A 27693-nucleotide genomic window follows, 5' to 3' on the forward strand; every position below is an offset into this window, starting at 1 on the left:
GCGGGGCCCGGCGCTGCCTGCCGCCCGAGTGGTCGGCGCCCCCCAGGCACCCACCGGCTCCTCGGCGCCGCCCCGGCCCCGGCTCGGCCGCCGCTGCCCCGTAATGGCGACGAGCCGCCGACAGCAGTGGCCGGGACCCGGATGGAGCCGGGCCCGCGGCACCACGGGACTCGTAGTCCCCGCCCGCCGCGCAGCGCGCCGGGAGCTGTAGTCCCCGGGGAGCCCCGGCCCCGCACCGGCCTCGGGCCGCCCCCCGGCACCCAGCCCCGGCGGCGCAAAGCCGCCAGAAATAACGTGATACTTTAAAACTTCTCCTTCAAAGCAAAAGAAAACGGGGAAATAAATCACAAGGCAACAGAGAGACTAAAGGCATTTATTTAACACTTAAAATAACACTCAAAGATCTTGAGCGCATCTGCTGATCCGTTTCCCATTATTTTAGGGATGACAGCTTCGAGTTCACCGGGAGAGCAGCTCCCAGCTTTCTTACAAGAAAAGTAGGGGTGGAGCGTGAAAGGGCAGAGCTAATAAATAATATTTTAGGAGAAGCCCCATAAAAGGCCTTATTCTAACTGCTGTTTATTTCCTATTTACGTCTATTAAAATTGTCTTTGGTCTTAGAATTACTGACCAAATTATGAGGATGGTGACCACAGTGTTTAGACAGTTTGGATTTAAGAAAAGAAACTTTCTAACAAAGTTAGTCATCCACATTCACAGGTAAATAAGAAATAGCACGAGCAATATTCGCACAAGAACATACGTAGCCACAACACTTTTAAAGGCAGAACACAAAACTTTTATTAGCAAAGAAGCTGGCTGTGGAAAGAAAATAAATACAAAGTTTGTTTTTTTTTCTTTTCTATTTTTCCCCTCATTGCAATGAGAACATCAACCATGCTAGTAAAATCACCGCCATCACCCTTTAGGCCAAGGTCTGCGTCCTCAGGAAGGCTGAGAGCACCAGGCTTTGTGCCTTTAGCACACAACCGAGGAACGAGATGAGAGTCTGAGAAACAGTCCATGGCTTGAGAAGAAAAGTAACAGAACCCAGGCAGGTGAGGACAAAGCGACTGGTCTCGGGAGTCACAAAATTCCTTCTCACAGCACACTGAAAGGTAGGATTATATTTCCTGTCAAGCTCCTGCAGAAGAGACCACTAGGAACTCAGTATTACTATTCAAGTGCTGTCTTTGGAGAGCAGAGGACTTAAGTAGAATTGTAAGAAAGAGAAGGGAAAGAAATGGAAAAGTGCATGTAAGGTGTACAGAAAGGAGCATAAGGACACCAGTCTCCAGAGAAAGTCTGACTGGATATCAAATATCCATGGAACGTGCTTCTCTAGAACTACATAGTCACCAAAACTTCTGCTTGATTTTAGAAGTTCGTATAGCGTTCAGCAGGAAGACATTATGAGCAAACACTTATCCTTTTTACACTGCATTCCTCCAGAGACCGAATGGCACACAGCACCTTGCTGCTTCTTCTCTGGCATGTCCGTATCCTTTACCACAGCCGTCTGAGCAGCCATATTACCTGTAATAAACAACGAAGAGAACGCCAGGCTGGGGGAGCAGCCGCCCGCCCGGCCCTCGCCCAGGTGCCGCCGTTGTCAGCCCGACCCCGGGGCCCGCGTTCTGCCCGCAGCCGGCGCTGTGCAGCGCTTGGCTGGCGGGGCCGGGAGAACGGCACCGGTAGAGCCCGCCGGCCGCCCGGCCTCAGCCTTCCCGGTGCCCGGGTGGGACCCGGCCCCTCTCGGGAGCAGCAGTGCCCCACAGCCCCCTCACAAAGCCCCCTCCGCGCACCGGCCTCCCGTTCCCCTCCCGCACCGCCGCCGTTTAACGGGCCCGCGCGCGCCGCCACCGCCTCCCAGCTCCCCCAGCCCCTCCCCCTGCGCACAGCCGCCAGCCATTGGTCATCGCCACCGCCCCCCGGGCGCTCATTGGCCAGGACCGGGCCTCCCCTTTGGGGGTGCGTCCCCTTTCAACCGGCATGCTCCGCGCCCGTTGCCATAGCGACGGGACGCGCGCAGCGCCCCCTGCCGCCGCGGCGGCTGCCCGGGGACAGCGCGGGAGCCCCGCCACGGCCCGATCGCGGCGGCACCGAGAGCACCGCAAGAGAACAGGGAGGAGAGTGGGCTAAAAGGCGTCCCAGTGCTCTCCGGCAGACGGATTTACGGTAAACCCAGATTTATGGTATGGATTTATGGTAAACGGGCTGAGCGCTCCCCGTTACCACCACCGGACAGAGCCCTCCGAGGGCACCCGGCAAAGCAGCCCCCGAGCGCCTCCTGACTGAGGATGCTGCTCTCAGCGGGGACTTGGGTCACTGAATGCAGCCACTGGACACGGAGCTTATCTCCAAGGCCCCACCCCTCCACCAGGGCGGTCCTGGCCCCTGGCAGGTAGCCCCTGGGCAACTGGGCTGCCGCCAGCCCAGGCCAAGGGCTCACTTCAACTCCTATGTGTCCCTAACGGCACGGTCCTGTCTAACCACAGGGCTCCTTTGTGCAGCTTGGGGTTATCCACATACTCGCACACTCAGCTGGGCCTTCAGATATTCAAGTTTGAGAACAGATTCCTGTGGAAGGTGGCTGTTCACAGGGATGTGACAAGGAGCACAAGGAACATTAGGGAAAAAGAGAAAAGAGATGTAAAACTCTTAAAGATGGAACACACATAACATTTTTATTAGCAAAGAAGCTGATTTTGGAAAGAAAATAAATACAAGGTGGTGTCTGCCTTGTTTGCTTCTGTGGGGTTTATTTCCCCTCCGCTTTCCCCCCCAAACACAACAAAACCAGCAACCACTCCAGAAGAAACCCTGACGTTACCCCTGAAGACCAAGCTCTGCTTCCTTCAGGTCAGCTGAAGGCACTACATTGCTGCCGTTACTGCGCAATCTTACAAGCACAAGCCACTCTGAACAACAATCCGTAGCTCTCACCAGCTTTAAACAGAAGATCATTTACTCCACATCTGAGGAAGATGAAGTGCTTGGTCTCAGGAGACACAAAGCTGCCAAATTTCCCTACAATGCAGTGCCAAGTGGGACCATGTTTCTTCTCAAACTCCTGCAGCAGAGATCGCTAGAAACTTCATCAGCACAGTCCTCACCCAGGAGCTGACTACAGGGTTTCTGTCATTTATGTGTCTCTTCTTAACAAGTATCACTTTTTGAAACGGCAATTAAGAAGCAGCATAAGCTTTCAAGGATTGTGTCACTTACCTCTTATACCTCACCTGCTGCAGCCCAGGGACTGCAATTTCCCCACCAAAGTCGTACTATGTTCTCAAACTACAGCACTGAAGTATGAAGGTCATGCAATCATGTTCTCCCATCATACTCAGAAGCCAACCACGTGTTTCAAAACTCAAGATATACAGTTCTATAACAAGTAGAACATTCCAGTCAATGATTATATACTGACATATCCAATAGCTCTCAAATGACGGAACTCTCCTTGAGAGCATGCAAGTATTTTTAGTTACTTCTTACAAACATGGATAAATGAACTCCTCATCATAATTTCTCAGGTTGCAACTAGGAATCTCAAGAAAAATCTGACAAGCTTGAAACCTTTGCCTTCCACTAACATAGAAAATCATTCTTACAAGTGGAAAAACTAAACCTGCTTATATCTCTGTTTGGGTAACAGGAAAGGAAGACCAGCCCAACAGCAGCAATTGTACCACTTAATTGAGTGACTTTTTAAACAGGTTTTCCAGTCGGATTCGTGTAATATTTAACATCCACTGGCACCCTTAGATTTCTTTATTCTCCTGAGATGGCAAAACAGAAAGTCTATCAGAACTAGATCTTTTGTGAATCCATTATTCTTCTTCATGCATATACAAGAACAGGTACTCCGTGGACACCAGATACACAGAGCTCCAAGACTTGGGATTTTAGCAAGGTTCAGCACATAAAAGGAGGATGTGAATATGGAAGGTATGCAGAAAATTACTTTTCCCTGCAAATTTTGAACCAGGTAGCCAATCTCATACAACTATTACAGAACTATGAACAGAACCTTCAGACTAATTTGCACAACTTAAGTACTAGGTTAAAAAAAGGCATTCCCTCAGAGGAAAGTTACAGCCAACTTCAAAGGGCTGTATTTTCTACCAGCGACTCAGCCACACTGGGAAAGGCCAGCAGACACTCTCCTATTTCCACTAGACAGTGAGATAGTGAAAAAAAACAACCAAAAATAGAAGGTATTGCAAAACGAAAACTAGAAAAGGTACACATAAGGCATGGGAAAAGGAACACAAGGACAACCAGCCCACAGGAAAAGTCCAATGTAACTCATGTCCGCAGAACTCGCTTTCCCAAGAAGCGCGGCAACACCCGCCCCGCTTGGCTGCTGGTGTGGAGAGCGTTCAGCAAACGCACGGACAGTCTAACGTTTACCCTCTCTGTAAGGGATGCAGTTTCTCTTTCAGCACTGCATTTCTCTCTGGCCCAAACGACACACTCCACGGCAGCTCGTTGCGTCTCCTCGGACACGTCGGTGTCCCCCATCAGGGCCGCCCGACGGCCCGTGGGTGTCTGCACCGAGCAGTCAGGAGCACCGGGACCGCGGGAGCGGCTGCCGGCCCGGCCCTCACAGGCCCCACGGCCGCCCGGCCCAGGGCCGCTCCTCCCGCCGCCCCGCTCTTACCGCCCTCGGGCTCACGATCCCCCGCCGCGGGGCTGAGTAGGGTCCCGGCTGCCGCAGGGCAGGCGGTCACACCGGCCGAGCGCCGCGGCACCGACGGAGGCCCCGTAATGGCGACGAGCCGCCGACAGCAGTGGCCGGGACCCGGATGGAGCCGGGCCCGCGGCACCACGGGACTCGTAGTCCCCGCCCGCCGCGCAGCGCGCCGGGAGCTGTAGTCCCCGGGGAGCCCCGGCCCCGCACCGGCCTCGGGCCGCCCCCCGGCACCCAGCCCCGGCGGCGCAAAGCCGCCAGAAATAACGAGCCGGCGGCGGGGGCAGATCTCGTCCTTTATTTCCAGGGCGGCGCTCCAAGGGGCAGCAGCAAAGAAAGAAACAGCTCAGGTTTGGGGCAGCACATCCGGCAACACAAGAGGGGAAAGTATCAAAAAACAAATCGTAAGAACAAGAGAGGTTTGGAACAGAAAGAGCTAAACACCATCAGTACTTACATAGCACAAGCAGTAATTGGGCAATACTGTAGATGGCTATAAAACTCTCAAAGGCAAAACTGCTCCAACAGCTCTACTAGCAAAGAAGCAGCCTTCTGAAAAAAAATAAATACAAGGAAGACTTTTTTGGTATTTTTCCTTTTTATATCCACATTGTAACATCATCTGCTATAGCATAATCCCTGCCATTGCCCTTGAAGATCAAGGTCTGCGTCCTCAGGAAGGCTGCAGTAACTAGTCAGAGGAGTCAGCACACAGTCCTGTAACCGGGTGCAAGTTTCAGTAACAGTCCGTGGTTCTAACCAGACTTGAAAAGGAGAATAGCGACTTGGCCGAGGTAGAAGTAGATGAAGTGCTTGGTCTCATGAGTCACGTAGCTGCCAAAGTTCCTTCCCACGATGCAGTGCCAAGTGGGATTGTATTTCTTGTCAAACTCCTGCAGAACAGAGAACTAGAAATTAAGAACTCTTCTAAACAGACATTCACTTTCTGGGCAAGGCAATTAGAGGAAGAGCAGATGCTCTTAAGTACTAGGATTATCTTATTTACATCTTATTGTACACCTGCTGCTTAGTCAGACAAAAGAAAAAAATCCACCAAAAAAAGCCACAGTGCTTCCTATCTGAGCAGTACTAAGTTTAAAACACTACCTTTGTTCAGGGAAAGCAGTCTTTCCCCCGCCTAATTCATGCCATGATCTGAAACTATAGCCCTCGAGTAAAAGCTTCACCACTAGTTTTATACCCAGAAATTAAGCCATAATTTAGACTTCATTGTTCATCTGCAACACAGGTGCTAAAGGGACTCAGTGGAAAATTCTATGCCACGTGCTCTGTAACACCAGCACTATCAACAGATCTAAGAATTTGCATTTCACATGTTTCAAACAATCCTCTACAAATTCCCAGTAGCTGCCACGAAGAGTATCTGAAAAATAGACTCTCTTTTACACCATCATAGATACTTTCTGCATCTGGGGAAAAAATGTACCTTTCTGTATTGTGGACGCAGCAAACCAATATTCCTCTAGTGGAAGCAATCATTCTGCTTAGTTGAATTACTTTTTAAACAGCTCTTCCACTCAGATCAGTTTAACTTCCATTGACACTCTTTGATTTCTCCATTCTCCTGAGTTGGCGAAGCAGGAAATATAATCAGAACTAAATCTTTCCCATGTTCAGTATTGTTAATCCTACATAAAGTGCGACACAGACTTTGCAAGCAACAGATAATCAGGGGCCACCGGGATTTTTTTTGTGGTTTTGGTTGTGTTGGGGTTTTTCTGGGGTTGTTTTGGTTTGTCAGTTTTTGGTTTGTGTTTTTTGGTTTGTTTGTTTTTTGTTTTTTTTTTTTTTTTTTTGCTTAGGTCACTATGTAAGGAGAGGAATGACTACAGTGGACTTGCAGAAAACTACTTTGCCTTGCACTTTTTGACCCAGCTGGACATAACTGTAAACAGATCCTTAAGATTAGGTTCAATAAAACTTAAACCAAGGACTATGTAAAACAGGCTTTCTCCCAGAGGAAAACCTCAGGAGAGCTCAATAGAGCCTCTGTGTTTTGTACCAGCCCGTCAGCCACAGGGACAGTCACCTGCCACTCTCTGTTCACCCAGACAATGGGACAGTGGCAGAAAAGGCTGAAGTAGAAGGTACCACAAGAAAAAAGCAGAAGAACCTGGAAAAGTCTATGCAAAGGGTGGGGAAAAGAACATAAGGACACCAGCCAACAGAAAAAGCCCGACTTGATTATCTAGTGTCTCTAGAACTTGTTTCTCTAGAGCTACTTGCCCGGCAGCATTCTCCTTGCTTGGTTTTTCATGTGCATGGAGATTTCACGAGGACACTACAAGCAAACGTTTACCTTCTTTATGTGAGCAGCAATGTCCTTCTCAATGTTGTACTTCTCCAAGGCCTGAGTCGCGCACTCCACAGCATCTTGCTGCATCTCTTCCGACATGTCCGCATTCTTAATCACTGCCTTTCGGTCACTCATGATTGCCTGCATTGAGCGGAAAAAGAGAATTCCAGGTTGGGGGAGCAGGCGCCCGCCCGGCCCTCGCCCAGGTACTGCCGTTCTCAGCCCGGTCCCGGGGCCCGCGCTGTGCACCGCTCGGGCGGCAGAGCCAGGAGAACGGCACCGGCAGAGCCCGCTCACAGGGAGCTCTCGGAGCGGCACGGGCATCGACGGAGCGGCCTCGAACCCCGCTGCCTCCCAGCCCCGCCCCAGCCTGGCGCAGTCCGGGAGTGGAGCCACTGCTCCAGCGCCCGGCCCCGACGGCCATTCCCCGCGAACGACGCCCAGCGGCCCCCGCCAACGGCTCGGAGTCAGCGAGGCTCGGAGTCAGCCCGTAGCTCCCAGGGATACGGGAAAGACGGAGGCGGCCGCCAGGGAAGGGCCCTGGCGCGGGGGAGCCGCTGCGGTGCCCGAGCTCCGGCCGCCCAGCCTCAGCCTTCCCAGTGCCCGGGCGGGACCCGGCCCGGCCCCTCTCGGAAGCCGCCTCCCGACAGCGTCCGAGGTCCCCACGCCACTCTCCTCACCACTTTGGCGGGCGCCGCGGGACCGGCTCTGTGCGGAACGGAGCGGGCGTGGTGCAGAGCAAGAGGGACACGCAGCTCGCTCCGCCGCCGCGTCCGTTTAACCGACCCGCCCGCGCCGCCGTCGCCTCCAAGCGCCCTCGACCCCGCCCCCTCCGTACTGGCCGCCACCCATTGGTCACCGCCACCACCCCCTTTAGCGCTGATTGGCCAGAATCCGGCGCTCTCGTAGCATTTTACTGCAGCAGTTTCTTTCAGACCGGCATGCCCCGCGCCCGCACCTGTTTCCATGGCGACGGGCGGCGGCGATGGAGGCCGAACCCCGCGCTGGGCGGGAGCGCAGGCCTCAGGGGCGGCCCCGGGTCCCCCAGGACCTCTGCCGGGGTGGGCCCGGGGCATGGCACGTCTACAGAGACCTGCCTGTGGGTGTGCCTTGGGCTGGGTGCTCTCAGGCGGTGCGCCAGCCTCTGCTCGGCCTTCCCCGTGCTTTCCTCACAGCCTGAACGTGGCAGGTTGCTGGCATCTGTTCAGCGGCCTGTGACTACAGCGCGAGAGAGGCTCTCCCGGCCACTGCTCTGGTAGGCAAAGATCATCTCTCACTATAGCTGAGGCAAAAAAAACCCAAACCACACAAAAAAAACCCCAAACAACATATGTGATGCTTTGCAAGGCATTCTGCAAAAAAAAAAAGCAAAAAAAATCAAAATTGTAGGTAAGGTATGAGAAAATTGTGGTGGGGTCTGATGATGGGGCTAATAAGTGTCAACAGGGAAGGAAGATCTTGGCAAGGGAGAGCAACTCGTGCTGGGGGAATTCCTCACTCTGATGTCACCTCATGAGAAAGGGGGAAATAACTGTATCCAAAAAGCTGACAGAATTTCTGGATGATTCAAATAACGTGATGAGTGGTGCAGCTTTTGCAAAAGTAGCAGAAAAGGGCCCTAATTTGTACTAATGTTCCTGACAGGAGTCAGAGGCTCCTGTCACTCCTCCCCTTGGTTCCTCAGTATCCACAAACCAACCCTCCTGCCTGCTCCCCATCAGGTTTTACTTTTTGCCAGGAAACTGCAAAATTAAAAATCCGAAGGGGTTAGAGAAAATTATTTGCAAAATTACTCAAATACGCTGTGTTGGGTTTGGTTTTTTTGGTTTATTTTCCCCTGTATCATCTCCCGGGACGGATTCAGCCGCAGTGGCACCGTGACAGTCGCCCGGTATCGCCCAGCGTGGGACTCGGGGCTGCGGGATCCGAACCCCAAGTTTCCCGGGGACGGGGCCGAGCGCGGAGCCGCCCCCCGTCCCGCCCCGCCCCGCCCCGCCCCGGTTCCGCGGTTGGCGGAGCCCGCGGGCCCCGCGGCGGCGGCGGGCGGGAGCGGAGGTCGTGCCCTTGCAAGATGGCGGCGGCGGGGCTGTGTCCGTACCGGGCGCTGCTCGCCCGCCGCGGCGGAGCTCTGCGGGCGCTCTGCGGCTCCGTGCGGGGCCTTGCCGCCGGACCGGAGACGCACTTCGGCTTCCAGACGGTGACCGAAGCGGAAAGGAGGGAGAAAAGTGAGGGCGGCGGCGGGGCCCGCTGTGGAGCCGGGGGAGGGCGGGCCGGGCGGGGCTGGAACCAAAGGGGGCTCCCGGGCAGCCGGTGCCTGTGGGGCGAAGGGGTACTGGAAGCTGGGCCGCTGGTTTGAGACGTTACCGGGAGTCTCGGGGAAGCACTGTCAGTGTTATGCCAGGTCGATTCTTCCCCTCAGCGCCGTAAGGGTTACGAGAAGAGGCTGCGTTTCTCCAAAGAGACGTTTGTCAGGCAATGAGCTCAGTAGGATTCGATCACATCTTTTGTAAGGAGTTTTCAGGTGGTATTTTTCAGTTCCATATGGTGGCAGACCTCCACGAGGCAGTAGAGGACACATTTTACTTCCACAGGAGCGTTTTTAAGTAAACTGTATCTCATTCTTACGTCCTTTCTTTACAGTTTACAGGGTGTTTGAAAGCGTGGCTAAGAAATACGATGTAATGAATGATTCAATGACTCTAGGGATTCATCGAGTGTGGAAGGATATCCTAGTGCATAAAATGAACCCTTCCCCTGGAACACTTCTTCTTGATGTTGCTGGAGGAACAGGTAAATAATTTTGGTGAGTTCCATATGACAATGCTACGCTGTTTTCAAACTGTTTGAGTCTGCTCAGAATTAAGTTGCCTAGCCTTCCCCCCCAGCCCCCCAGTTCCCTGTCTTTAAAACTGGTGACGCATCTACTTGGTTTTCACAGAGAAGGCTTGAAAGCTAACTTCTTTGTGTTTTGTAATATCTTGCTCCAAGGCTCTGAAAGTGTTACAGTACTGCCATGATATGTTACGGAAAACTGTTTTCATTTGTAGGAAGTCATGGACTCTTTGCTTTTCATATGTTCCCTTTATATATTTTTTTATACATGTACACACACTCTTTCTGTCTCTCTATACTGCATGTGGTTTTTATTTTTATTTATCTATATATAAAAAAATAACAGTTTGATGTTCAAAGCCTTATGTTCCAATTTCCTGGAGTCAGAAAACATTCCAAAATATGTATCTGTCTTTTAAAACAAATGCAGGTGACATCGCCTTTCGATTTATTAATTATGTCCGCTCTGTACGAGAACGCCAGCTCCAGCGGAAGCTTAGGCACCATCAGAATTTATCGTGGCAGGAAATTGCTGAAAGTTACCAGGAAGACAAATCTAAGTCGCTAGGGGATTCCCAAGTGGTGGTCTGTGACATTAACAAAGAAATGTTAAAAGTTGGGAAGCAGAAAGCACAGCATCTTGGCTACTCCGAAGGTAAGTCATGCATTGTACCATTTCAGTAGCATGCCTGATAGCAATAATTTGATGCATGGTAGCCATCAGGTAATCACCACTTCAGGATTACAATATACGTTATATGGCCATGGTGTATACTATAGCTGTGCTTACATATTTGCCAACTCTGAGTTACTTTTTCAGCGAGCTTGTATGTAGTATGTTGTTCAGATGTACAGTGATCCTCTTGAATAATATTTGAACTTTCAGAAATCCGTATATGGAAGTGTCCATGAGGTCTGATACCCAGCTATCCTTCAAAATTGGTTAAATAACCTAAATCTGCTGTTTATATCTGTGCAAATGAATCTGATTTTACTAAGGCAGATAATGCAAAAGAGCTCATCCCTAGAATGACACTAAAGATCTTATAATGGGTATTTTAAGAATCAAGGCAGCAAGTAAAAAATGCAAGAAGTGTATTGTGAACCTATAAAACTTTCCGCAGTTAGAACATACGCTAATAATACTCAGAGAAACTGAATTATATTAAATGTTAGTTTGCAGGTCAATGGATTAATTCACTGGTATCTAGAATTTGTTGGGGACCACGCCAATCCTGATTGAAAAGCCTGATTTTAAGAAGTAAGACATAGAGAAAGAAGTCCTGCTTGTGGCTCAGCGTTTGTATGATAGTTGTTTATCCTCTCTTCATTTATGGATATTTGGCAAATATTTTAGCAATGTAAAGTATATCAAGAGGTTCCTAAACTTTGCTTGCCTGGGTACCTCTCCCTGTGTGTTACAAGGTCTCCTGCGTGGCCTTTCACTGCGCCCTGCTCTCACACCCCTTTTGGGACTTGAGCCTACAGATTGTGTAGGCTGAAGGACATACAGAACAGCTCAGTAGCACAAAGGGGCTGAAAGATGAGCTGCTGGCATAGGTTCTCTCAGCTGCTCTCGCTCCCTGCTGGTGGGTTACCCCAGGCTGTTGCCTGCCTGCCTCTTCATTTTCTTTAAAAAATGAACTAATTGTGAAAGCGTTGGTTCTTCCAGCTCTGGCAGACTGCTTGCATTGTGCTTGTCTGAGCAGCTTACAAGCCTATCCAGAGCTCTTTTTATGCGTCATAGTTTGGGAACACCTGAACTGTACCAACATTGTAAGTATAAAAGCTTTATGACTGTAGCTTAGGACCTCAAATAAAGCTTGATGCTGCCTCCCAGCTACTATAAATAAAGTATTTTGTTTAATTGGCTGCACTTTTTAGGTATTTTTGTGACTTGCCAAATTCTCAAAATGAGTATTTATGCTTTTTAATTTTCTTTCTCTGTACATTGTAGCTGCAGAAGCCCAACTGTCTTCCTATTGCCTGGGTTGACTTATGCCTCACTGTGGCACAATTCTGACTTCTTACTCTTTTTCGCTCCCTTGTTCAGCACATACCCATTTAATATGTCCTACCTTCTGTTTTTCATGCGATTCCTCCCTGTTGCAGTAATCTCATTTCTGAGCTTGCTTGTCTATTGAATGTCTGAGGTCTAATATTTAGTTTGCTTAAAATTATAAGGGACAGAGTTTTCTTTCGCTATTTCCCTATGCATGTTCACCAGTAGCGGGGTCTATGCATGCTGAAAAGAAACACGTGTGTTACACAATCACTGATTGTGCATTTTGGCCAGCAGGAGTAGGAGACTGCACTGCACTGTGCCCCAGTTTCTGTTGTAGGAACTGACAGCCCCTTTTATGTATCCACTTACAAACTCCTGGCCTGTGATTTTGCCACAGTTCATTGTGAGCGACAGTTTTCCTGTTGCTCAAAACCTTTTCTTGATGCTCACTTCTTAGGTCTCTTTTCAAACTGTCTAGGTTTAGATACACTAATAATTGCTGCTTTAATAATGTTGCGTGATGCTTTGCATACAATACTTCCTACAACTATAAATATGTATCTTTTGTAAAAATTAAATTTGAATGTCTCCTGGCAACAACTTTTGTTTTCTGTTGTGTTTTGCTCTCCTCCGTGTCACTTTCTAGCATATTGCCCTTTAAAACTGATGATCTCTGCAGAAGACTCCTGGTTTTTTCCATTATTTTTTTTGTTTTGCATTTGAGTCACCAAACCAGTGACTTTAAGAACTATTAATTCTAAATTGAGTAGTCTTATTTTTGGTACAAATAGCCTGAACATCCATACTCCATAGATAGACACGGCCTTGATCCGATGGGGTTTTAGGAAGCAACGTAGCTGCAACAATATCACATAATGATAGTGCGAATGGAGTGAGTGCGGCTTTTCATGCTCCTCAGTCTATGGAAGTTTTCTAGCAAAATGTTTTAAGTGTTTTGACCATCGTTGCATGGTAAGACATTCATCATTGTTTATAGTTATTCTTTAAGCAGAGATTCTTTTTTTGCAACTTGGCTACAAACAAATGGCAGCCAGTTTCTGGAAAGCCAGTTGCTTTCCACTACGGTGCAAGATTTGAGTGAAATTTTTTCGGCAGACTAAGGCACTGTGAACACAACATGTGTGTATACACGGAAGAATGTTTTGGCTGATCTGCAACATTAACTGCGTTACTTGAAAGACAGCTGTTATAGTACAGGGCCTTGAAAGGTTTGTGAGTATAGACCAAGGTGTCTTTCCACCAACAAAAATGAAAAATTGAAGTATTAGTTTTAAATATCACTTTATTAATAATAATTTTCTTCTGGAATAGATAAGTTCTAGACTTTCTGGAGCAGTCTGAGTTCAATTCTGTGTCCTTGGCTTTTATTACAGGCTTGTCCTGGGTGCTTGGGAATGCTGAAGAGTTGCCCTTCGATGATGATAAATTTGATGTTTACACAATTGCCTTTGGAATACGAAATGTAACTCGTATCGATTTGGTAAGTTGCTGTAGTTTATCCTGACCTGGGGTCCTTACAATTCACCTGAGGTTTTTTATTCTAGTGGAGGAAGCAAATGAGGGATTCCTTTAATAAAGGAAAATCTTTGTCTACTCCTGAAACATTTAAAATAAGTGGCATGTAGTGTGCAACTTGTTTGTATGAAGAATGCAATTAAATGCCCCACCTTTCTCATAAAAAGTTAGATTTCTACTAGTTGTGTCCAATCCTTCCAGCTTGGCAAGCCACACAGTCTCTTCCTAAGGCAAAAAGGGCTGAATGCTTCTGTCATTCCCTACCTTTTCCTGACCTGTGATGTTACTGTATCTACACATGCACAGTGCGGTCAGTCTGCACGTCTCAGATCCTCCTGAAGCACCTGCTGTATATTCCACCCGCAGTGGGGCCGACATTCCTGCCCCATTCTGTTTCCCTGCCTGAGCCAGCAGAACTCCCGGAGCAGAGAGTGGGAATCAGCTGGCATTGAACTAACCCGTTCAGCCCACTGCTGCTCAGTGTCATTACACTGCCTGCTAGTAGGGTTTCCTATGAAGAATTAGTATGATTTTAATTAGGGTAAGCAGTACCCATTGTTCTAAACAGTATCTGTCCTTCAAGAATGACTGGCTGTCTTGTGGGTGAAGATAGGTTAGACCATCTGACCAGCTAGACTAGTCGTCTGTTTTGGAGGAGTGTGTTACAACCTTGGCAATGCTCCTTCTGTGGAAGGTGTAGCATTTGGATCCAAACCACCTTGAACTGTATGCCTTTGAACTTCTCTCAGTGTGGATGACTTTTCACCATGCTTCGTCTGCACCCTTGCCAAGCACAGGCTCTTTGCCATCATGGATACGGCAGTCTGGTAGCATAGCTGCCTGGAGACCTGATACAAAACATATCCAAGCCTCCAATTCTTTTGCAGAGCTCCCATCATGTATGCGTACTGTTTATACTTTATTGCTTAGGAACATGACAGTTGAAGCCAAGCAGATGTGCAGCCTGCAGAGATTCTTGAATACAACTCTGCTGTGCTCTTGTATGAAAAAACATACAGTTGTAAACAGAATTTTGTCTTGGTGGTTCTTAGATCTTTTATTTTGGACATAGGATGGAATTTTCAAAGTAGCCAAAGATTTTCTTCTTCCCTCTCTTTTCTCCCTGTTCTCACACATTGCTCATCCAAAACCCAGTATCATTTGATCTTTGGGTGTGCCTCACAGTTGAGTAAAATCTTCTCTTTTGATTAAAAAAAAAAAAAATCTATAATGCCCTCTTTTCATTTTCAGCTTCTTGTAGCTGATTCACCTGCTCCCTTTTGGGTTTGGTCGGTAATTACAAGACCTCTGTTGGCACACATTCGTCATCTAAGACTAGGGAAAAAGAAGAAAAATTGCAAACCTGACATAATAGTTTCGACACAAAGCCTGGTATAAATCTATTTATGTAACAGCAAGAGTTTTTGTGGTTTGGTTTTGTTGTTTGTTTGGGGTTTTTTTGTGTACTTGTCTTAGGATGCTTCTCCACAAGTAAATACTGGAGATTGCCAATCAGATTTCTCTTTACTCCCCTCAGTTTATCACTGAGTTGCTGTCACATGGCGTGATAGTAGGCAGGTGCTGTTCTGCATAAACTTATTGCATCTGCTTTGTCTCAGGCACTTCAGGAGGCCTATCGTGTGCTGAAACCAGGAGGAAGATTTCTCTGCCTTGAATTTAGTCAAGTCAGCAACTCTCTTCTTTCCAGGTAGGAACATGGTGACACTTTTTGTGCCGTGTCACAAGGCTCTCTTACTTGTACTCGGCCAGAATAAGAGACGGAGACACTTTGAGGCCACCTCATTGTGCACTTCTAAAATCAAATACAGATTCCATAGGGTAGTAGTACAGAGATCAACTTGTGTTGGAGAGGATTGGTTTTAAACTTTTTTGTATTAATCTGTATTTGCCGTCTGTCTGTGCAGGCTCTACGATCTCTACAGTTTCCAGGTTATCCCTGTTCTGGGTGAGGTTATCGCTGGTGACTGGAAGTCTTACCAGTATCTCGTGGAGAGCATCCGACGTTTCCCCCCTCAGGTAAGACAGAATTTTTCTGAATTCACTAACACGCAAAACACAGTCGCAGCATAATCTTGCAGGCAGCTGGTTTATAGGCCTTCAGGTTGTTACAATTATGGAACTGTTATTTTTCAGGAGGAGTTCAAGGCAATGATAGAAGATGCAGGGTTTTTTAAAGTGGATTACCAGAATTTGAACTCGGGCATTGTTGCCATTCACTCAGGTTTCAAACTGTGAGTCTATACTACGTAGCAAAACACCGGAAGTGTCATTTTCCTGAAGAATATAAAAGCTGTGGAATTTTAATGCTATCAAGATTGAAGAGGAGTTTTAAGAACTTGTGCAACAGATACTTGCTCAGCAGTCCCAGAGCATCATCAGCTATCTTCTTTCCCCAAAGAAACCTGTGGATGAAGTGACTCCTGTGGAATTTCTTACACTTGCATTTTCCTTGCAAGGACATGGGACATAAAGGACACGGCCGAAACTGAGCAATGCTAACAAATGAAGCAACTTCAGTTACCAGTGGTGTGGATACAGAAATAGACTGACCAATCTTCAAATAAGGTGCCTCCTTTTTTTTACTAAGCTCTAAGGAGGGTATTGTACCAGGGAGAAGTAACTTGGATTTATTAGATTTTTATTAAGCTGTTGTTATCTTTGTCATGTGGACTCTAAGGGATTTTTTTCCCCATGATTCTTTCAAAAGCAAATGGAAGGCTTGTGAAATAAAACAGCTCTGCACCAATTTTTTTCACCTAAATCAATATTTTAACCTTTGTAATGTTTCCTTTCTAAGAAAGGAAATTTTTTTTTCTCACAGAGAATGACCACATAACTATATTCTGGGATGGGATGACGTGTTTTCACCTCCATGTGACATGTTTTTCTTTGTCAGTGCTAGATGCAAAATCTCTATGTAAAAACCTGCATTTCCTTCTGTTCTTTAAACTAAACTGTTGAAGAACAGATGCTTCTGCAGCAGGGTACAGGGATAGAGGAAAAAAAAAAATCTAGAGAAAGTATAAATTTACATTCTCAAGTGAGAGCTGTGTAATGAACTAACATGAAAACTTTTCTCTTCTGAAAATTGGGAGGTGAAAGGACTATGGTATCAACTCACCAGTTCACTTGAAATCAGGAAAGTAGCACCACATATCTAAACTCCAGAATTTACACTGGAGGGTGTGCATACTGAAAATATGCTTATCAAGAACTGAAAAGCAGTCTTTTTTATCTCAGGGAAACTGTTTCCTGTTACTGACTGATGATGTATTCATAGATTAGCTCAGGATACAGATGCTGTGGATTTGGGGGGAAAGGGAGGTGGAGATGTTCCTCCTCCATTCACAGCAGTATAAAGAGGGTAATACAAGCACTAAGAGGGTAGAAGGGAGAGAAAACTCTTAAAGAATAAACTTGTTCAACAGTTTTATTAGCAAATAAGCTGTCTTTTGAAAGAAAATAAATACAAGGAAGACATTTTTGCCTTTTTTATAGCCACAATGAAAGTAACAGCTGCTACAGCAAAATCCCTGACCATTAACAATGCAACAAAGGACCTGAAGATCAAGGTCTGTTTCCTCAGGAAGGCTGAAGGTAGGAGGCCATCTGGAGTTAGTGTCCAGTCCTGTAACTGGCTGCAAGTTTCAGTAACAGTCCATGGTTCTAACCAGACTTGAAAAGGAGAATAGCGACTTGGCCGAGGTAGAAGTAGATGAAGTGCTTGGTCTCATGAGTCACGTAGCTGCCAAAGTTCCTTCCCACGATGCAGTGCCAAGTGGGATTGTATTTCTTGTCAAACTCCTGCAGAACAGAGAACTAGGAATTCAGTATTTTCGTGAGAGTTGTACTAATATTGTCTAACAGGGTTTTTTTGCAATGATATGTCACTTGTTAGCAAGTATCACTTTTGGAAGAAGGCAATTAAGGAGCAGCATATGCTCTTAAATGCAAGGATTATCTGTCACTTTATAACTCATCTGCTGCTTAGTCAGACCAAAAAAAAGAAGTGTTTCCAAGTTGAGCAGGAATAAACTTGAAACATATGTTTGGGGAGGTAGCTTTTCCACAAAAGACGCACCATGATCTTAAACCATAACTTTTAAGAACTTCACTGCTTGTTCTGAATCTCTACAGATTAAGACGTTATTTTGACTTCATTATCTGTTTTGCACAAGGATGCTCAAAGGACTCTGGAAGGAAAATTCTCTGCCACATCCTCGATAGTAGGTCATGAGACCATGTTCCTCGTCCATGCTGCGGTCAGGAGCTTGCTGTGACTTTCAGATAAATTCAGGCGTGCAAGTCATCTCTGAGTAAAGCCGTGCAGTCAGTGGTTATAGACTGCAGGGTCTAACAGCTGTCAGCTGGAGAGACTTTGTGTCAGCATGTGCAAGCGTTCGTGTTCTGCTCAACCAAACCCTTCAACTACTTGCAGCTCAATCAGGCTCCAGTAGGAGTCGGAGAGAAAAATCTGACAAACTGTAAGCCCTGAACCATCTGTTCTGTATTTGCATGAACAGTTTGTCTTACATGCTGGGGGGGGAGCAAAAACCCACACAAAACCACCTCTTGTTACAAGGTCAGCAACCCACCAGTTCTCAAAGAGGCTCCACGGAGCCCTGGTGTTTTGTACCAGCCCGTCAGCCACAGGGACAGTCACCTGCCACTCTCTGTTCACCCAGACAATGGGACAGTGGCAGAAAAGGCTGAAGTAGAAGGTACCACAAGAAAAAAGCAGAAGAACCTGGAAAAGTCTACGCAAAGGGTGGGGAAAAGAATATAAGGACACCAGCCAACAGAAAAAGCCCGACTTGATTATCTAGTGTCTCTAGAACTTGTTTCTCTAGAGCTACTTGCCCGGCAGCATTCTCCTTGCTTGGTTTTTCATGTGCATGGAGATTTCACGAGGACACTACAAGCAAACGTTTACCTTCTTTATGTGAGCAGCAATGTCCTTCTCAATGTTGTACTTCTCCAAGGCCTGAGTCGCGCACTCCACCGAGTCCTGCTGCATCTCTTCCGACATGTCCGCATTCTTGATCACTGCCTTTCGGTCACTCATGATTGCCTGCATTGAGCGAAGGAAAGGAGAGTTGCAGGTTGGGGGAGCAGGCCCCCGCCTGGCCCTCGCCCAGGTACTGCCGTTCTCAGCCCGGTCCCGGGGCCCGCGCTGTGCCCGCAGCCGGAGCTGGGCAGCGCTTGAGCTGCACCGGCAGAGCCCACTCACACGGAGCTCCCGGAGCGGCCTCGGACCCTGCCGCCTTCCAGCCCGGCGCAAGCGGGGAGCCCCGGGCGAGCTGAGGCACAGCAGCCGGTGCCCAGGCTGGTGCCGGTCCCCTCGGGAGCCACCCCACGCACCCCGCCGCTTCCCTCACCGTTGGGCGAGCGCTGCAGGACGAGACCGGCCCGGTGCGGAGCGGCACGGCGCGACGTTCTGGGCACTGCGCGCCACGGCCGCCTCAGAACCTCCCCTCCAACCCCGCCCCTTCCGCACAGGCAGCCAGCCATTGGGCACCGCCGCCGCCCCCCCGAGCGCTGATTGGCCACGGCGCAGCGCTGTGGTAGGGTTTTACTCTTGCGTTTTCTTTCAGACCGGCATGCACCGCGCCTGCGTCCGTTCCCATAGCGACCGGCGGCGTGGGCGCTGCGCCCATCGCCTCTGGGGCGGCCCCGGCGAGGGCAGGAACAGCCGAGCACACGCTGGTGGGGACCGTCATGTAGATTTCAGCTGTGCATGGAAAGCCGCCAGTCCTGGTCCCCCCGCTGCTCGCCTCTGGCATCGTCTAATTGGCGATTCTGGGCCAAAACACTTGTTCCTAAAGTAGGCTCAGTCCCCAGTGCATTTTAATGTGTCCACCAGTTCCTGTAAAACATCTTTTCGTAGTCGATACGTCGGGCATAAAAGCCGTTTTATTGCTCACCCCAGCCCAGATCACAGACACCGAATTCAACACAGTAATGTCTGCAACAGGCCCTTGTTTCTCTTTCAACGCGGACAGCTTTGAGTAAGATGCCCTTTACTGAGAGCAAAGACCACATATGTCAGAGGAAGGAGTTCTATAGCTGATAAACGGCACTTAATCATCTTTCCTATTCACGTGTCTGTTTTCAATTTGTCTCTGTCTTTCAGACTAAGAGACCTCTGGCAGAAATCTTTTACCCTTGTTTACCAAGTATGATCAAATCAGCTCTAAACTTCATCCTTCAGTGAACTGAATCCATCAGACTTCTTACATCTCAATGCATCTTGTGCAGACCTCACAATTTCTGTAACTGCCTTTTTTTTTCTTTTTTTTTTTGTTTTAAATGAAGCAAGATGTTTTGGGAGATGCCCAGTGCTCTGTTTGTTAGTTTCACTCTCCCTGGGGCACTTTCTGCTTATATTCTTGTCAGCAGCTAGAAAATTGCTGTAGTCTTCCATAGCTGGTGATCTGTTAATAACAGGACTCTGAACTACGTCTATAGCAAACAGCACAGGATGACTTAAAAGAAAGGTTTTCAAATACTGGTTGGTGGGACTGCCATTTCCTTGTAGAAATAAAAAACTCAAGAGTAGTCATCCACCTCACTTGAAATGCAAATATTTTTCATGTTAGTACAGTATAGTTACCTGCTCAGAGTCACTCATAGCAAAAGTAGTATAATTGCAAGCAACCTTTTGCTTTTTCAAGCTCTGGGACCACCTCAGAAGAACATAATGTCCCCAAAATATTAAAACTGGATAGTGTAGTACTTTTGTCACTCTAAAGTACGTCAGAAATAACTTCTGGTTTTAGCTCCCAGGTTTTAGCATTCCAATTAGAAGAGATGCAATTCACAGCTTTGCTTTCTGTCTTGCTGTCAGGAGCATGTGTTAGGGACAACTCTGAAAGTTATGAAATTAAGGGAATTTATCTGTTTTAATGCAGCACGTGAAAGAGCATAAGAGACTTTGTGTGCCAGCAACTTGAAGAAGCTTTGAATAGTCTCGGGGCCACAGTAAGCAATTAATTTACAGAACGGTGTGTAGTATTTGCAGCACCAGCAATGGTTCTTTGAGTACAAGACAGTTTTATGCTGACAGAACTGAACCATTTAACAATCTTCCTACTGCTTACAATGAACAACAGAAACACCCATGAATCTCTGAGGAGGTGGTTGTGTTTGGTAGCTGCGGGCAAATTTCTATGCATTTATTAAGAAATGGTTAGCTGAAGGAACAGATGTGATGACGACTGCAGGAAATGTCAGTGTGGGTGAGATACACATCGTTAGCAAGAGACATTAAAGCTTGAGATACATGGCTTTAAAGAGAAACATTAGAGCCTTACTTGTTAATCTAGAATATAAAAGTATAATTTCCCTCAGGACAGAGCTGCAGGGGAAGGCAGAACAAATACATATAGAAGATGATAGCTGGAGTAGAGGAGGTGCCAAAGACAGTTGGGTAATGGATAAGGCATATCATGAGATTCCCTTGCAGATGGAAGTTAGACTGTAAGCACTTTTCAGGTGAGGCTTTATTTTGCTCTGTGTTGAATTCTGTATCGCTATATCTAATAGAGATTTTTCCTGGGGCTGCTAATTACTATCAAAACATGAAATAATCATCATTAGCAATAAAAAACTACTTCAATTTTCTTTTTTCCATAAAACTGAAAAAATCTCCACCTTGAAATTTTCTTTGTAAACCTGGAATCTATATGCTAGCGCTTCTAATCCAATTTTGTATGTTACAGATCTACATCACAGTGGAAAAACCTTAGCAGGTAATCTCCATGGTCTCCAGGGGAACAAGATATATTTACATCATCTCTAAATATGGCTTCCTTTTGTTTTTTTTTTTTAAGCAAACAGATATTTTTTTTCCTTTTTGCTGTATCTCTTAAGCACTGAGAAAAGATGAGTTATTTCACAAATATACATTGCCACACTGCAGTTACAAGGAATTTACAGGTAGCGATTTTATTACACAAGTCCATAACTCTGTCTAGTCACTTGCCTGCGTTTATAAACTGCGTTGTGGCAGAACACTGTGAAGATGTGACCCAGATCCGGACCCGCTCGCGCACCGGGGCCCTGCAGTGACAGCAGGCGAACTGGCACCATGAGGGGCATCTCGTCCCCACCTCGGGGTGCAGCCGGGGCCCGGTGGGGCTTCCCACTTTCCTGTGGAGCACAGCACCCACCACATTAGACACGCCAAAGCACTAACGTATTCTGCCCACAGGCAGCTCATCTGGCCTTTGCTGGGGTTTTTGCTTTGGTGGTTGCAGGTGTCTGAGTCAAGGCTGTAATTCCCTCATTAGTGGTGAAGTTGCAACAAACCCCTTCATTAAGGAAATGTGTGTTTTCCACTTTTAATGCAGTTTGGTCTGCCAGGAACAAGTATCAGGCAGTCTGTTCTCTCACTGGAGCGTGTGGGTTAGGGAGCAGCAGTGAACTGGCAGTTTTAAGCTTAGCCTGTGCTGCATTGTGAATGTGGGATCATCTTTATCCAAATTGTTGGTTTGGTTGGTGCATTTAAATAGTTACTTGATGATATATTGGGTTGGAATCTCCTGCGGCCATGCAGTTCACTCTCAAATTTCTCTTCCTTTTTCCGTGTAAATAACGTCACCATTCTCTCTGACGGTCAAAGGAGGAGGCCAAAATGGATGAAACAAGTGGGGATTTCTCAAACTGGGAATTCTCTGCTAACATGCTTGTTGTATGGCGTGACCTGAGGTCTCTCCTTGTCGTGATTTATATATGCATCGTAAATGACTTTTAGGCTGAGCTTGTATATTCGTAAAACTTGCAGCAGTTGCAGGGTCTGAATCTTGAAAAGCCTGAGATTATAGCACTAATACAGTGTTACAGCTTTGCAGAAAATTGGATTAGGGGGGTTAAATGGAGACTTTAATTCAACACCCCTTAAAGAGTACAAGTATCGTAATAATTACATGCTTTATGCATACTCATATATGTATATATATGTGTGCGTGTTATGGAAGCTTAAACAAACAATGAAGTGCACAAATAAAAGTGGGGCGTTTCCTCTGACTTCCTGCCAGAGAAATACGAAAAAAAAATCAGTCCCAGAAAAAAAACCTGTTCAAAACTTATCAAACATGCAACCTATGAGGGTAGCGAGTGAAAGTGGATCCTACCCAGCAGCTGTGATTTCTTATACCAGCAAAGGCAGCTGTAGCCCTTTTCACTCAGCCTTGTTTTTCCCTTAAACACGTGGCACATAATGAATGGCTGGAAAGGGAGTTTGTCAAAGCAGCTTGTACACATGGTATTAAGAGCACGCCACTAACTGCTCAATCTAGTCTTTAGTATTTTTTACAGTGTTTTTCAAATTGTGATACTTCTAATAAGCTTGGTGCACTTTTGAGATGTTAAGAAATAAAACGTGTATACTAATCTCTAATTTATATTACCTGTTGTTTGCAGGGATGTGGAAGATGCAGTTTATAGGAGAAATTGTTATTACGGCCATGCTCAGGACTTCCTCTATCAGAGAGCTGGCAGGACCAGAAGGGACGCATGTACCAAGCTGGTGGTGTTTATTATGCAGATGTACAGAGAGACAGAATAGGAGTAGTGGCTTTTCTCTGCAAAAAGATACAGAACACACACTGTGTAAGCTGGCTGACATCAAGTTACGATCTCATGAGGTGAGTTTCTGCCCTCAGGGGAAGCATGTGCCTGCATGGTCATAGAGAAGCTCCTTCTGTCAGGCTCTCAAGAGGCCCAAGAGCAGACTCAGAGCTGGTGATGAGCAGTATCCTATTACAGTAACTTCAGGGGTCTTTTCTAGCACTTCTGAAGAAAATTCCACTGTGGCTCAGGATTTAACTCTATGCACTAGAAAAGATCATGAAAACTGGAATAAATAATTCTGGGTTCTTAAATCTGTACGTGGAAGAAAAGTTCTATATCCAAGGAAGAAAAGTTACTGCTTCTAATAAAGCTGTTGCTAGCTTCCTCCTAGCAATGTCTGTCTGCAAGACTAAAGGGCACTGGGGTACTTGTATTTCTAAAACCCGTTCTGACAAGAAAATAACAGTTATAGTGTGTATTTAGTTCACTGTGCCAACAGAATAAAAATGTCAAGTTCACAGGTAATTCCATTCTTTATTTACAAGCTTAGCCATGCAGCATATTTTAAATAACACAAACAACTGCATTGCTTTGTTTGAAACAGAAAAAATGGTTTAATCCAGGAAATATCACTAGTATCCCTAGAGATACATGTCTGGTGTACAGAAATATTTATGGCAAAGATTTTTAATTTTAGAGCAGCTGTTTCTCTGTATGAAAAGTTCTTTCTCTAATTATGTACAACTCCTAGTATTTAATTTGTGAGAATAAAAATACAAAGTGGGAAACAGAAGGTAACCCATACAGTCATGGAGCACAGAGATAGAATGGAAATATTCAATAGAAGCAAAATATTTGAGTGACTGATCTTCTCAAAGTGCCTTTTCTTCCATAATTAAAATCTGAGTTCTGTCCGTACATCACAGAGATACTCAGCAATGTTACAGACTTTGTTACTTCTGACAGGGTCAGAGCCACCGTCAAGCTAAAGGTGAGAAACAGGCAAATACAGCCTTCCAATCTCTCTGGTTTTCCTGACAAAATAGTTGAGGAAAAATATTGTGTTCTGGGTTTTTTAATCATAACCTTTTAATGTTCTCTTTAAGGCCTTTAAGCCATTCAGTATCTTAAAAGAACATCAAATTCCCTTAGCTAAATAGAAGTATTAAGTGATCTGTCGTGCTGCCTTCTAGCTTCATAAACATTGACATTTCAGTAGCGCTGATAAACTTTTTACACCTTCCTTCTTCTGTAAATCATCTTGCAAGTGCTCTTCTTTTGATCAAAATGCATGCCAGGATATTTCAGCTGTGACTGCACAAATCTCAGTTTTCCCACATAAAACACTGAAATTGTGTTTGGGTTCTGGGCTTTCGCTAAGAGCCCTGCAGAAAAGTCTCTCGTTCTTCTAGCGTTGGTAGAGGGATGTTACCTGATAGAAAACAAAAAGAAAGTTGTGTGAGACCAGCTGTAAGGAACCTGCTGGGTAACACAGCTTTGTTTCTCCAGTTTATTCTAAGCACATACAGGCAACTTAAATTTTCTGAACAAGTAAGGAAAGCAAGTCCTGTCTGACGTCCTGTAAATAATTGCTCAACATGTGCAGGAACTTTAGCGTAAGGCTACCTTCTGTACTGCTTTTAGACCAGCAGATTGCAGTCTGGTTTTTACACATGGCTACAGTTACTTATTTTATTACTTCCTTATTACCAGCTAATATTTCTGAAAGTAAACGCAGCTATGGCAGGTTACACTCCTCAGATTAATTCAAACATAATTAAGAGGTTTTTATAATCAAGAGAATACCTGGTGGGGCTACAAAATATTCCTCTACTTTCTTTCTGGCATTTTTCAGCAGCTCGTTCGCGCAGTTGCCTTCTGTCACATCATCTTCCCTGAGATACAGACACCTGAAGAACAAAGATTACTAGCCTGTCTTTAAGCTAGTCTATGAATACGAAATATGAAGCGTGGTTTATCTCTAAAACTGGTTTGGGTTTTAAGTAGGGGGTAAGACAAGCATTGGAACATTTTGAAGCAACTAAGAATGCCACTGAGAGGTTCCTGTGCAGATCACTTGTGACACAAAGGATCTGGAGTACACCTTTGCTGTGCTTATACAACAAGGCCACGGGTGCCAACAACATCTTCCTTCCACGCAAAACCACAGCTGGACTCTGCTGTAAGCAAAGGGGCCAAATGCCTAACCAGGGTGATTCCCAGGGGAAAAAAAAGTTACAAAAGCAAATAGCTGGATGCACTAACGGTTAAACAGACCCTGCTCCGACCCGTTACCTGTCCTCCAGGACGGAATCCATGGGCTCCACGCCGTCGGTGTTCACTTCGTGAAGCTGATCAGCAAACTGGATCGCTTTCCGCAGCCGCTCGACGCCCTCTGTGTCGCGGAAGTCGACCAGGGCGAGCTGTTCCAAGCGATCCAGCACTTCCACCGCCACCGGCTGCTGCGCCGACAGGCGCGGGCAGAACGGGCAAAGGCACAAGTTTAATACAGTGCTGCTTTTATTTTTTTAACCGAAATCTGGTTACACGGCAGAACCCCGAGTTTAAGTCTGATGGGACACAGTGAATTCTTGTATTTTCTTGGAAAGCTAACTTTAGTCGAAGACACACTGCCACTGCCTCCGCCTCCTCCCCTCCCGCCTAGCGAAGGGCGCGCCCGGCCCGCCGCTCGCTCCGGTAAGGGACCTACCTGCGGCGGCGGCCGCTGCTGGCCGTGCCGCCCCGCCGTCAGCGTTGCCCGGCGGGGAGGGACCGGCGTCTGGAGCCGTCCCGACCGGAGCCACCGGGACAGACCCAGGGCCCGCATCCCGCCCCGACGCGTCACCTGCCCGCGCCGGAAGTGCGTCAGAGAGGCGGCGCGGCGCGGCCGGCCCGGCGAGAGGGCGGGGAGGGGGGGGGGGGGCTCGGCCGCCGCCATGAACAGCGTAGGCGAGGCGTGCACCGAGCTGAAGCGCGAGTACGACCAGTGCTTCAACCGCTGGTTCGCCGAGAAGTTCCTCAAGGGCGAGAGCGCCGGGGACCCCTGCGGGCAGCTCTTCAAGCGGTACCAGCTCTGCGTGCAGGTGCGTGCGGCCCTGCCCGGGACACCGCGGCGCCGCCCGGTCACTCTCCGCCCCAAGCCTTCTCCCAGCGGGGTTACCCCCCTCACAGCCCCCCGCCTTCCCCCGCCCGCGGCTGCGCACCCCGCCGCGCTGCTCCGGATTTTCACTTGTTTCACGTTTCTGCCGGTCGTGACGTGTAATGTGTTAAAGCTGTCTCTTTACTGTATTTTCCTCGTTAAGGTAACTTGTTGCGGGCACAGGGTTGGAGGCCGTGGTGCCTTTCTGCAGTAGGATCCGGATTGTAGCTCAGCAGGAGTTCTCAGCATCTCTAAAATTGAAGCTTCGTCCAAACAAGTCTTAAGACTGCTTTTTCCAGATCATGTTTTGAACGGAAGATTACATCACTTAGTGCTGTAGAGACACGTCAAGTCTAATTCTTTAGTTTTGTTTTTCTTCTTTTCAGAAAGCGATCAAGGAGAAGGACATACCCATTGAAGGGCTGGAGTTCATGGGCCCAAGCAAAGGGAAAACTGAAAACTCCTCTTGACCTCAGCTGTGTGAATGGAGTCACTAACGTGAGCCTTTGGACTAAGCAACATCACCAGGCACAAGACTAGACACCACCTGGATAATACCTTTGTTGAGCTGCTTTCTAGGAAGCGAGGGATCTTCTCCGCTTGTAAAAACAGACAGACAGACACACACAAACGAAAAAGACTGGATGATGTGGTAACTACTGCCTCTTTTTCAGGGAATTTTGGTGGTGGTTCAGCATCTAACAGTGTGAAAAGCCGTTTGAACTAACTTCCTATTGAATGTACTCTATAACAGGAGAATGCTTATTAGCGTCGGCTGAGATAGTAGTTGCTTTGTTACCAATTTCTCTTGCTTATTTATATAACACTTGAAAGTGTTTAAAAAGAGTATGAAGAAGGTTGATTTACTTTGAATTGTCTCTATGCTGCTGAATTTTGGTGGAAGGAGCTTGGTTTATGTGATCCTAAATGCTGAGGGGCTAAAGCATTGTTTTGTATTGTCAACAGAGATGGTATAAAAGCACTCTATTGCAATAGACTTATCTAAAATAAATATAACCTGGTTATATTTTGCTCAAGTAGATAACTGTCCAGTAGAATCTGAGTGTAACGTCTAGGAGGGACGGAGGTGGCCTGCAACAGAAGCTGAAGCGGACACTTTTAATGCGAGGTGGCTACTTCAGCCTTTTTCTGAGGTACTGAAACAACCCTGAACTTGAATTCTCTCTCCATTAACATTACTCGTTCCTGCAGTAAAACTGCAGCACGGCCCTGGCCATCCTTTTTCACACCACCACAATGCACCAGGCTGGCCACAGTCACTGTTGTGATCACCAGCTTTGGCTTCTGGTGGTTAAAGGGTGTGTTGAATGAGGGAAACATCGGGTTGAACCTTGACGGCTGACAACGTTAAAAGCCCCAGCTGCTGCTTGGGGATCTCACCCACTAACGAAGCTGCTCCTGAACTGTGTGTACTTTACACCTAGGAAGTCAAATGAAGGTTAATTGTGCTGTCTTGTAAACTGCCGAAATGCTTGCAGCAACTAGAAAAAGGGTGTTCGGAAGAGAAGCGAGGTATCTGGACCTGTTCTTTCCAGCGACCCTGTGAGCACTGT

At 47.0% G+C, this 27693-nt stretch overlaps 6 protein-coding genes across 8 annotated transcripts; 2 read left to right on the forward strand and 4 right to left on the reverse strand.

Moving 5' to 3' along the window:
- Window positions 1–531: 531 nt before the first annotated feature.
- LOC134522897 (dynein light chain 2, cytoplasmic-like) lies at window positions 532–4662 on the reverse strand (the record flags this gene model as incomplete). Its single annotated transcript, XM_063351146.1, has 3 exons — window positions 532–1536; window positions 1830–3073; window positions 4417–4662. Coding segments are annotated over 2 exons (429 nt in total), but the record flags the coding sequence as incomplete, so codon positions are not given.
- Window positions 4663–4975: 313 nt separating this feature from the next.
- On the reverse strand, window positions 4976–7835 carry LOC134522896 (dynein light chain 1, cytoplasmic-like). Of its 2 annotated transcripts, XM_063351145.1 has the most exons (3): window positions 7694–7835; window positions 7017–7154; window positions 4976–5589 (listed from the first exon to the last, which is right to left on the reverse strand). In XM_063351145.1, exons 2-3 carry the CDS (start codon window positions 7146–7148, stop codon window positions 5452–5454), a joined length of 270 nt encoding a protein of 89 aa, XP_063207215.1. In that variant the 5' UTR covers window positions 7149–7154; window positions 7694–7835; the 3' UTR covers window positions 4976–5451. The 2 variants fall into 2 exon arrangements, with proteins under 2 accessions (XP_063207215.1, XP_063207214.1); XM_063351144.1 differs by lacking the exon at window positions 7694–7835 and having other exon boundaries at window positions 7017–7160.
- Window positions 7836–9009: 1174 nt separating this feature from the next.
- COQ5 (coenzyme Q5, methyltransferase) lies at window positions 9010–16153 on the forward strand. The gene is made up of 7 exons (XM_063350550.1): window positions 9010–9238; window positions 9654–9803; window positions 10276–10500; window positions 13245–13351; window positions 15006–15094; window positions 15312–15423; window positions 15541–16153. The coding sequence occupies exons 1-7, from the start codon at window positions 9085–9087 to the stop codon at window positions 15640–15642; spliced, it is 939 nt and encodes a 312-aa protein (XP_063206620.1). The 5' UTR covers window positions 9010–9084; the 3' UTR covers window positions 15643–16153.
- A 670-nt stretch (window positions 16154–16823) lies between these two features.
- On the reverse strand, window positions 16824–18913 carry LOC134522683 (dynein light chain 1, cytoplasmic). Of its 2 annotated transcripts, XM_063350555.1 has the most exons (3): window positions 18786–18913; window positions 18341–18478; window positions 16824–17211 (listed from the first exon to the last, which is right to left on the reverse strand). In XM_063350555.1, exons 2-3 carry the CDS (start codon window positions 18470–18472, stop codon window positions 17074–17076), a joined length of 270 nt encoding a protein of 89 aa, XP_063206625.1. In that variant the 5' UTR covers window positions 18473–18478; window positions 18786–18913; the 3' UTR covers window positions 16824–17073. The 2 variants fall into 2 exon arrangements, with proteins under 2 accessions (XP_063206625.1, XP_063206624.1); XM_063350554.1 differs by lacking the exon at window positions 18786–18913 and having other exon boundaries at window positions 18341–18484.
- Window positions 18914–23471: 4558 nt separating this feature from the next.
- On the reverse strand, window positions 23472–25933 carry GATC (glutamyl-tRNA amidotransferase subunit C). The gene is made up of 4 exons (XM_063350551.1): window positions 25691–25933; window positions 25276–25442; window positions 24787–24890; window positions 23472–24412 (listed from the first exon to the last, which is right to left on the reverse strand). Exons 1-4 carry the CDS (start codon window positions 25916–25918, stop codon window positions 24357–24359), a joined length of 555 nt encoding a protein of 184 aa, XP_063206621.1. The 5' UTR covers window positions 25919–25933; the 3' UTR covers window positions 23472–24356.
- TRIAP1 (TP53 regulated inhibitor of apoptosis 1) lies at window positions 25875–27151 on the forward strand. The gene is made up of 2 exons (XM_063350556.1): window positions 25875–26063; window positions 26506–27151. The coding sequence occupies exons 1-2, from the start codon at window positions 25917–25919 to the stop codon at window positions 26587–26589; spliced, it is 231 nt and encodes a 76-aa protein (XP_063206626.1). The 5' UTR covers window positions 25875–25916; the 3' UTR covers window positions 26590–27151.
- Window positions 27152–27693: the final 542 nt, after the last annotated feature.

Source organism: Chroicocephalus ridibundus, chromosome 13 (assembly GCF_963924245.1).
Source record: "Chroicocephalus ridibundus chromosome 13, bChrRid1.1, whole genome shotgun sequence".
NCBI lineage: Eukaryota > Metazoa > Chordata > Aves > Charadriiformes > Laridae > Chroicocephalus > Chroicocephalus ridibundus.

What these genes read in the sequence shown, in the direction of transcription:
- TRIAP1 (XM_063350556.1), top strand. Translation starts at nt 25,917, where the DNA reads ATGAACAGCGTAGGCGAGGCGTGCACCGAGCTGAAGCGCGAGTACGAC. An exon ending in GGTACCAGCTCTGCGTGCAG is followed by an intron (nt 26,064 to 26,505) that starts GTGCGTGCGGCC and finishes TCTTCTTTTCAG; the next exon opens with AAAGCGATCAAGGAGAAGGA.
- GATC (XM_063350551.1), bottom strand. Translation starts at nt 25,918, where the DNA reads ATGGCGGCGGCCGAGCCCCCCCCCCCCCTCCCCGCCCTCTCGCCGGGC. An exon ending in GATTCCGTCCTGGAGGACAG is followed by an intron (nt 24,891 to 25,275) that starts GTAACGGGTCGG and finishes TTTGTTCTTCAG; the next exon opens with GTGTCTGTATCTCAGGGAAG. An exon ending in ATATTTTGTAGCCCCACCAG is followed by an intron (nt 24,413 to 24,786) that starts GTATTCTCTTGA and finishes GTTTTCTATCAG; the next exon opens with GTAACATCCCTCTACCAACG.
- LOC134522683 (XM_063350554.1), bottom strand. Translation starts at nt 18,484, where the DNA reads ATGCAGGCAATCATGAGTGACCGAAAGGCAGTGATCAAGAATGCGGAC. An exon ending in TTGCTGCTCACATAAAGAAG is followed by an intron (nt 17,212 to 18,340) that starts GTAAACGTTTGC and finishes TCTGTTCTGCAG; the next exon opens with GAGTTTGACAAGAAATACAA.
- LOC134522896 (XM_063351144.1), bottom strand. Translation starts at nt 7,160, where the DNA reads ATGCAGGCAATCATGAGTGACCGAAAGGCAGTGATTAAGAATGCGGAC. An exon ending in TTGCTGCTCACATAAAGAAG is followed by an intron (nt 5,590 to 7,016) that starts GTAAACGTTTGC and finishes TCTGTTCTGCAG; the next exon opens with GAGTTTGACAAGAAATACAA.
- COQ5 (XM_063350550.1), top strand. Translation starts at nt 9,085, where the DNA reads ATGGCGGCGGCGGGGCTGTGTCCGTACCGGGCGCTGCTCGCCCGCCGC. An exon ending in GCATCTTGGCTACTCCGAAG is followed by an intron (nt 10,501 to 13,244) that starts GTAAGTCATGCA and finishes CTTTTATTACAG; the next exon opens with GCTTGTCCTGGGTGCTTGGG. An exon ending in AGCAACTCTCTTCTTTCCAG is followed by an intron (nt 15,095 to 15,311) that starts GTAGGAACATGG and finishes CTGTCTGTGCAG; the next exon opens with GCTCTACGATCTCTACAGTT.